This window comes from Crotalus tigris, unplaced genomic scaffold (genome assembly GCF_016545835.1).
Source record: "Crotalus tigris isolate CLP2741 ecotype Arizona unplaced genomic scaffold, ASM1654583v1 scf7180000018432.44079421565:4894166, whole genome shotgun sequence".
NCBI classification, from domain to species: Eukaryota; Metazoa; Chordata; class Lepidosauria; order Squamata; family Viperidae; genus Crotalus; species Crotalus tigris.
The window spans coordinates 1,338,932-1,347,726 of record NW_024096999.1 but is presented as its reverse complement, the minus strand read 5'-3'; the positions used below and the strand labels follow the sequence as shown (position 1 = coordinate 1,347,726).

At 53.4% G+C, this 8,795-nt stretch overlaps 1 protein-coding gene across 2 annotated transcripts; it reads right to left on the bottom strand.

Annotated features, from left to right (window-relative positions):
• Positions 1 to 1,349: 1,349 nt before the first annotated feature.
• Positions 1,350 to 8,476, bottom strand: IRX3 (iroquois homeobox 3). Of its 2 annotated transcripts, XM_039352381.1 has the most exons (4): positions 8,206 to 8,476; positions 4,627 to 5,815; positions 2,999 to 3,065; positions 1,350 to 1,777 (listed from the first exon to the last, which is right to left on the bottom strand). In XM_039352381.1, the coding sequence occupies exons 1-4, from the start codon at positions 8,440 to 8,442 to the stop codon at positions 1,723 to 1,725; spliced, it is 1,548 nt and encodes a 515-aa protein (XP_039208315.1). In that variant the 5' UTR covers positions 8,443 to 8,476; the 3' UTR covers positions 1,350 to 1,722. The 2 variants fall into 2 exon arrangements, with proteins under 2 accessions (XP_039208315.1, XP_039208316.1); XM_039352382.1 differs by lacking the exon at positions 2,999 to 3,065.
• Between the last annotated feature and the right edge of the window lie 319 nt (positions 8,477 to 8,795).

Sequence of the window (8,795 nt, the reverse complement as noted above, 5' to 3'; positions counted from 1 at the left end):
TTTTCCCCCAAGCCCTCCCTCCCTCCCTGCCCTTGCTTTTCCACGCTTCCCTCCTGCTGGCAGAAATGCAATAGGGATGGGGGGGGGTGTTTCTAACTGGCTTTCTTTGCACCGCAAAACCCCCTCCCCAGAAAAAAAGGAAGCCCCCAGCCTCCTCAAAGGGGCGCCCCTATGCAACTGGGGGGGGAGGGGGCAACGGAAGGGGGCTCAAGGAGAAACTGCTCTTTGGAAACCAGCGCGGTCGGGCAAACTTACCTGGGCATCCTTTTTCGTCTGGAAAGCGGTGAGCCTTTACTTCCGAGTAAACGCGGCCGGCTGCGAGGCAGAAGAGGAACGGTTCCCCCCCCCCCCAACAATCCCGGGGCCGAGGAGGCGTGCCGTTTTCCGCCTGCAGAGGGCGCTCCGGATCCAGGTTTTAATCTCCAAAGCCAGAAGTTTTAAGTCCGGGACTTAAGTGTAGCGGATTCCAAATCGGCCTTTCGCTTTCTAAGGTACTTTCGCTTTCCTCCCCCACCCCCATTTTTTCTCTTCCCCTCCCCCCCCCAAAATAAATAAATTTTAGCTTGGCTAAATGCACGTAAAATAATCGCAGGAGAGCACGGTCCACTTGCGCAGCCCCAGCCCAAAAGCGGGCCTGCGGGTCGCTGCGCTCTTCGCGCAGACCCCTTCCCAGGAATGGCGCGGGGGAGGGAGGGGAGGGAGGGGGAAACCTAAGAGGAAGAGCCAGACTTTCTCTCTTTTTTCCCCCCGCTCCGAAACCCCCCCCCGCTCCCCTCCTCCCTCCCCGAGAGACCTTGCGCCTTCCTTAGCTGTAGAGACCCCCAGCCGATCCAACGAGCCGATCCAACGAGCCCCTCGCTCCGCACCGGGCGGAGGGGAACCTGGGGGACGCGCGCGCCTGGCCTGCACAGACACCCCCCCCCCCTCTCCTCAAAATGCCTGGCTTACTAGAACCGTGTGGCCCCTGGGCCCACGCAGGAAACTTAATTTCACCCGGCCCCACGTTTGCAAAAAAAAAAAAAAAAAGTTCAGTTCAGGATCAGCTTAGCGATCCTCAAGGCGGTCGGGCCGTTTAAAGGCAGGGGATCCCCAATTCTGAAAGGCCTGCCCCAAATTACAAGAAAGCACACCCCCCTCCGTAGAGAGTTCTTCTCTCCTTTTTTCTCTCTTTCTCTCTCTCTCCCTCCCTCCCCCCCCCTCTTCTTTCTTTTCCACAAAGCCGTGACGGATATTTCTCTTAGAAAAGCAGGACAAGTCTGCTCCAAGTGAAAGGAGCTTTTTTCTCTCCCCCCCTCCCCATCAAAATAAAAAGCAAATTCCAGTTCCAGCTGGTATCAGAAAAAGCGTAGTCAAAGTGGCAACAGTTTATTAGCCAAAAATATATACTTTCTTGTACAGTTTGGTTTCGCAGTTATGTACATTTGCGCGTGTGTGCAGCGCTGACGCGCGCTTTTTACTCTATATACAAAAACAAAAACAAAAAAAACCCGAGGAAGGTCTTTTATTTCTCACCAGGTTTCACCAAATAAAAATAGTTCACGAATTCAGCTAATCCAGATGATTGGACAGAAGTGGATTCCTGCCCCCCCCCCTCTCACTCACACACACACACAAACACCCTCGTTTGTTTGTTTCATTTAATACACAGACATGCGTACAAGCTGTAACTATACAGATAATTTTATTTTACAACCATTAGAACAATAATTAAAAAAAAATTAACTATGATGATGACAACGCCGATAAAACCATAGCAGCATCGAGTTGGTTCTGTGGCCTAGAAGAAGAAAAGGGAATACAGAAAAATTCAGATTTGGGTACGTGTCGGTTAAATAGCAATATTTGCTCGAACCAATATGCAAAATGCTAATCAAGGTTTCCTGGGAGTTTTCTTTAATTTAAATTTATTGTGGAATTAGCATTTGAAGGGGAAGAGTGAGATCTCCCTTGACCCTTCAGCCATAAAAATAAAACCAGTCTTTAAGGTGTTGGAATGCTTTTAATTAATTCAGCAGTACCACATTAATAGGTCTCCTGTACTTTGACAGGGGCCCCAATGTATTCTGGACCAAATCCTTCGTTTTAAAATTATTTTAATTACCCCCAAAAAAAAAAAAAAATGCAGAATGCCACACAATTTGTAGCTGCCCTTTGGCTTCCCACTTTTTCATTCTTCTCTGTGTATACCTGCATTTCTGCTTTCTGTTTTTGAGAGATTCATGAAAAATACCTCCCAACTCGGTTTTCTGATTTTAGTGAGCTAAAAAACATGCTCAATTCTCTTGCATTGTGCATAGATTGTATATGCAGACACAGAAGTAAAATAAAAAATAAAAAAATAGGCACATATCTGGGAGCTTAGAAAAAGGACAGGAGCCAAAGTGTTCTGTTTTTAGACTTAGATTTTGGTTTTCTTATTCCTGCTAATTTATATTTATGGTTTGAGCGGTTAATTATAATCTAGTAGTCTAATGGCTTCTTTCTCTACACACATACTTTATAACGCAGTGCCAAACCTTTATCTATTAAACCACTTTTTAAATACAGCCCATTTTGAACTGCATTAGGAACGGGAGAGCTTCGTCTTGCAGTGTGTTCTAACAACAACAAAAATAAAACCCATGCCATGCACACATATTCACACAGAGAGAGACAACTGTTGGTCTGAAACACCTCTATATCTCCCGAGTCGAGGTTTTTTTTTAATAACATGGGAGACGTCAAAATTATTTGACAGTAATTATACTTAAAAGCCACAAAATACAAACTAAAGTACTAAACTCAATCATTCCCTAATCCCTAATATAATCTTGATTCCACTTTCATAAGTTTGCTTGGAAATAACTTCAGGGACATTTTCTTGAGTGAAACGGCCCATTCAATTCCAAATAAAACCGATTTCTAAGCCAGTGCTTCCTCCCCACCCCCACCCCCACCCCACCCCAATTAACTTTCCCTTTTCATACATCAACTAATCTAGGAATAGATGAACTCTTACCGCCTCTGAACTGGCTGGAAAGCGGTCTTTATTAACTTTTTCTCTACATCCAAGGCACTAGATCGATCTAAAACAAACGAAAGCAAACAAAGAAGAGAGAAATCCTTTTGTTGTTGTTGTTGTTGTTGTTGTCTGGTCGCAAAGCACCTTGGAGGTTTTTCTCTAACCGGTCCCTGAAATTTCTCTCCTTCTTCAGAGCTTAATTCAGCGCGTTGGCCAAACCAACCAAGCCAACAGCCACCACAATAACATCTGCTCCGCAGTTCCCAAGCCCTGTTCTACCATTTCACTTTCTTCCTCCTCTGATTCCTACCCCCTTCTTCCCACTCAAGGCCCACTCAGTTGCCGAGCCTTACTTCCGAGTAAGCAGTGAGGAAGGGAGCGAAGACTTGGGGAGCCCCTAGACCTCCAAAACCACCGTGTGACGTGGACGAAAACCAATACAGGCACCTCCAGGTGCAGAACACAGAAGACATAAGCAAGAAGGTTGCTGAATCCACCGGGGCGGGGGGGGGGAGAATGGTTGGGCTCTGCAAACAGTCAGCAGCAAGGGGGAAAAAATCTGCTTTTTGACTACAGCAGCCCTCCTCTGCTTCCCACCCCCGTTTGGGGGCTTCTTCGATCCCGTTTCGTCTCCCCCCCCCCGGTTCGATTTAATTGCTGCTGCAAACCCAAAGGGTTCTCCCACCCGCGGGGGAATCTTTTGCAACAAGACTAGAGAAGCTGGCGTTAAGGCAACGTCAGGAAGGGTTTCCTTTGCTCCTAGGTTTTTTTTTTGAGCTAATCCGCTTTTAGGAGAGTTTCAGCCGTCGAGATTCTTCTCGGGGTTCCTCTCCCCCCCCCATCCCAGAAGCAAAATCAGAAATACGTTTGTTCATATTCTCTCTCTCTCAAGCTCTCTCTCACACGTTCAGGGGTTGTCGCGGGCTTTCAAATTCCCGAGGATTTTCTTCCCACTTCTTCAAACCGCCTTTTGCAATTTTCCGCACTCCCTGTATTGTTTTTTAATCCATTCACACATTTATTGGGGGTACCTTTGGCTCTTTCACACCTTCCGCTCCTCCACTGCTGGGTACTGAATTACGTTCACCAATTCGCCCTTTAACTGAATTCCTGGCTGGCTGGCTGGCTTCGCACGACCCATTTGCCCGCCCTGACCCCAACTGAGGTTCCTGGCTCTTGTTCACAAATTCTCCAGTCTTGTCCCACCGGCAGAAACCTCCCCCCCCCCACCAGCCAGCCCAGACCTGGATCCGCACATCAAGCTAAGATAGGGGAAGGATAACTGTTCCGGGGGCTCAGCAAATCGTGGGAACGCAGCCACCGAAGACCCCGAGTTCAAACGCGCTTGCCCCCTCCAAAAAGCCCTCCGCGGGCCATTAAACCGGGCATTAAGTCCAACGCCCTATCTTCCAGCCCCCCCACCCCCGAACGTCTTCCGACCCCCAAATCTATTTCGATCCGGCCGAGAGGAAAAGGACCAACGGTTGACTTGCCCGCACAGACCCAAGGGGGTCTCCAGCGCCCCCCCCCCGCTCTCCCCCAACAAAGCATCTTTTCAGCTTGTTCCCCCCCTCCCATCCGGCGGCTTGTCCACCCCACCCCCACCAACCCCGTCCAGTGGTTACCTGTTCCGGAGGCTTCCGCGCTCGGCGCCTGGTCCGCCTGTCTGGAAAAAGCCGCCAGAGCCGCTGCCGCCGCCGCCGCCGCGGGCGCCGTGTTGGCGTTGCCCCCCGCCAGTCCCAAGAGGTGGGGAGTGTTCAGCAAGGTCAGCGGGTGGGAGGCGTGCGGGGGGGCGGCCGAGAAGGGCCGGCCCGACCAGCCGGCGAACTTGCCCAGCGGGCAGGCGGAGGGGACCAGTCTGTGCGCGGCGGCGGCGCCCGGGGTGGGCTGCGGGTTCGAGCCCAGAGGAAGGCACGGGGGGCCAGCCGGGGGGGACCCCCCTCCTCTTGCTCCTCCTCCGCCAGGGGGCGATTTGCGCGAGGGGTTATCCGGGCTGGTGGCCGTCTCTGCCAAGGACCAGATCTTGGGCTTGGCCGGCTGGACGGGCTGCGGAGCCGGGCTGGGGCTGCGGAGAGGCGGCGGGGAGCCCGGGGGTCCCGTCGAGGCGCGCCGCCGCGCTTCCACCGCCTTCAGGAAGCGCTGCTGAGCGCCGGCCAGCTCCTCCAAGCCGTCGGAACTCTCCGCCTCGTCCTCTTCCTCCTCCTCCTCCTCCTCCTCGTCTTCCGACGTGTCGCTGCCCCCGCGGGGCTCCAGGGGGGAAGGCAGGCGCAACGGCCCCCCCGCCGCGGGCTGGCCGCCCTCCTGGTCGGCCCGCTCGTCCTCCCCGACGTGCAGGAGCAGCTGCCCGGCTTGGGCGCCGGCTCCATCCCGGGCGGTGGCGGCCCCACCCTCGCAAGGTTCGGCGTCGCTATTCTCCAGGTCGATCTCCTCGTCGTCCGGGTCGCGCTTGTCCGCCTCGCCGTCCTCGCTGCCGTCGGCCGTGCCTTCCTCGTCCTCGCTGCGGCTGCGGGGCGCCCAGGTCATCTTGTTCTCCTTCTTGAGGCGGCGGCGGGCGTTGGCGAACCAGGTGGAGACCTGGGTGAGGGTCATCTTGGTGATGATGGCCAGCATGATCTTCTCGCCCTTGGTCGGGTAGGGGTTCTTGCGGTGCTCGCTCAGCCAGGCCTTCAGCGTGCTGGTGCTCTCGCGGGTGGCGTTCTTGGGCCGGGAGGGGTCGCCGAACTGGTACTGGCCGTAGGGGTAGAAAGCCGGGTGAGGGGGCGGGAAGGCCGGCCCTTGGACGCCGGGACTGTCCTTCAGCTCATACTGGGTGCCCTTGGAACGGCGGCGGGGAGAGAGCGGGGAGAGAAGGGTTAGAAGCAGGAATGGGGACCCCCCCACACTCCACCGCTTGCTTGAAAAGAAAAGAAAAAAAAAACCCCACTCCAAACACTGAGCGTCTATGGAGAATCTCAGTCATCCAGGTCATATGAGAGTTGTTTTGTCAACCAGGCAACTGAATTTTCTTCCATTCCCACCCCCCGCTGGTCTTTCTTGTTTTTCTTTGAAGGCGTTTCGCTTCTCCTCCGAGGGGCTTCTTCAGCTCTGACTGGATGGTGGAGCTGAAGAAGCTGCTCGGAGGAGAAGCGAAAGGGCTTCAAAGGAAAAAAAAGAAAGAAAGAAAGAAAGCCCGGTGGGGAACGGGAAAGGCTGAACATCCATTTGCGCTACTCAGGTGAGCCTGAGGACACAGCTAAACTTCCAAGGGGCCTCAACGACTCTCTCAAAGGATGCAAATGACCAGCCGTCTGCGAGGAGTATAAATCCTTCCGTTCCTCATCATCGGTCAGAGCTGAAGAAGCTGCTCCGATGACAAGTGAAATGTCTTCAAAGACAAAAACAACAACAACAACAACAGCCAAGAAAGTCCAGTTGCCTGGTGAGGAAGAAAAAAAGCACCTTTGGGACACCCCAAACACTGGTTGATGGACCCAGCAAACTCACTTATCTGAAAGTAACTGCTGTGGAATTTGGGGCTGCCTTCCCATAACACCCCCCCCCCGATTTTACTGGCTTCTTGGATTCAGCCATCCCCCTCCCCCCCAGGGCTGGCTTCGCAAGGCATCTAATCCCCTCCCTGTAAAAAAACAAAACAAAACTCAAGCCTAACTTTAGCAAATAACACAAACAGAGTCAGCAGGATCCTGTCCCGGACGGAGGCCAAGTGGGTTAATGTGAAAGACAGTTTTTACCAGGGAATCCTCGGGGATTAAGAGATTCTGCCTTAGGTATAGGTCTCCAGGTGGGGTAGGTTTGGCTGGGGGGGGGGGGGAGAGAATTTCAACAAAAAGCCTCCCAATCTTAAACCCTCAGACCTCTCCAAAGGTTTTTTTTTTTCTTCCTGAAACTCGTGAGGTCTTTTTCTCATTTTACACTCTCTTCCTGATGGAAAAAGAAACTATTTTCTAAAAAAAAGTAGGCTTGGTTTTTCTCTGCAGAAAAAGTAAGGCGGGAGGAGCCTGGACTGGAAAAAAAACGAGGGTGAAAACCCTCCGTGCACCAGGATCTGAATTTAAAAAGGAGAAAGCAGCCTTAGGAAGGTTCGAAATTATTATTTTAAAAAAAGGCTGTTTTCCGTTTCTGCAGGAATAAAAGGGGGATCACACAGTCTGAATCTGGCAGAGGTCTAGGTACGCTGCTTTCCTTCGACAACCCCCCTCCCCTCTTTTGCATATTGGAGGGGCCCGGGGATAAATTCTATTAAAGCTGCCCAACAATGCGAGGAGCTGTCAATCAAAACCACCAGATCTGCACCTTCTGTCTGCTTCCTGTAGATGTGTAACTAAGGGCGATGGCGTATAGGTGATCAGATTTTCTTTCTGCAAAGCCGTCCTAGGCCTCTACATCTCTCTTTTTTTCCCCTCTCTTCTTTCTTTGGAGCGTTTGAAAAGCATTTTGAGCAAATAAAACAAGCCGCCCTGCAACTTTTCTCCCCCACCTTGTTAGGGGGGCATCAAACTCACCCGATCTTCTCCTCTTTAAAATTATTTCTCTCGCGTTCCTAAACGGGCTCTTCCTACGATTTTACTTCTTTCTTTCTTTTTTTAATAGGCCATTTATTCGTTGATATTTGAAGGCCATAAATCCGGGAGGTTCAAAAGTTTGAGCAAACTAGTAAACGACCAAGCCTTCGCCTATTTAATAAGGGAAAAACCCGGACACCCGACCCTCCGGGGCTTTTTCCTCGCCGGCTGCTGGAGCAGAAAAGCAGCCGAACCTCTCCGGTGGGTCTTTCCCTTCTTCCTAGGACCCCCCTCCCCAATCTGCTCTCCCCCCCCCCGGCTCAGAAAAGCCGAAGAAACGCAGAAAGATTTTCTCGCCTGGGAAGGACTTTAAAAAAACAAAATGCCCCAGCAACAACTTGAAGATCGCCCGGCTGCTCTTTTTAAAAAGGCGAGAAGAGGGGGGGAAAAAAGAGAGAAAGACTGGGACTTTTTTTGCACTAAAAAAAGAGGGAGAAGGAAGGGAGGGGGAAAAAAAAGGAAATTCTCCCCAGCAGCTGGCGGCGGAGCAAAGAGGAATCGGGGCCCCGCGCAAAGCTCTCCAGCCTTCCCGGGCTTCAGTCTGGGGGTCCCTTTCCTTTGCCAGTTGCAAAGGAAAGGAGGGGAGGGGGTGAAAAGTCGGGGTTCGGGAGGGAAGAGGCGGGCGCGTTAAAGTGTCCTTACCAGCTGCGGGAAGATGGGAAGCTCGGCCGCGTAAGGCAGGAAGGCCCCGTAGCCCTGAGCAGCCGCGGCCGCCGCGTAAGGCGCGCCGTACATGGAAGATAAGACGCCGCAGAGCGAGCCGGCCGGGCTGAGCTCGGCTCCGGTGCGGGAGCTGCCGCCGCCGCCGCCGCTGCTCCCTTGGCCGTCCGTCGGGTAGAGAGGGCGGATGTACTGGTAGCCCAACTGGGAGAAGGCCATGGCGGGGAGGGGTGGGGGGCCGGGGCCGGGGGGGAGGAAGGGGGAGGAAGGGGGGAAGGAGAGAGAGGGGGGGAGGAGGAGGAGGAGGAGGAGGGGGGGAAGGAAAGGAGGCGCCGAGGAGAAGCGCGAGAGAGGCGAGAAAGTTGCGGCCGGACAGCTTCGCCGCTCGCCCCGCGGCGCGCTTTCAGAGGCGCCGCGCAGAAAGTCTGCCCGACATTGGCGAGGCTGGGAGGGAGGGAGGGAGGGAGGGAGGGGAGGGGAGGATGAAGGGGGTGGGAAGGGGAGGGGGGGGGTCGGGACCAGCAAGGTCTGGGGTGGGCTGTCTGCCGCCGCCTTCCCCTCTTTTTCTTCTC

What these genes read in the sequence shown, in the direction of transcription:
- IRX3 (XM_039352381.1), bottom strand. Translation starts at nt 8,442, where the DNA reads ATGGCCTTCTCCCAGTTGGGCTACCAGTACATCCGCCCTCTCTACCCG. An exon ending in CGCGGAAGCCTCCGGAACAG is followed by an intron (nt 3,066 to 4,626) that starts GTAACCACTGGA and finishes CGTTTGTTTTAG; the next exon opens with ATCGATCTAGTGCCTTGGAT. An exon ending in TTCCAGCCAGTTCAGAGGCG is followed by an intron (nt 1,778 to 2,998) that starts GTAAGAGTTCAT and finishes TTCTTCTTCTAG; the next exon opens with GCCACAGAACCAACTCGATG.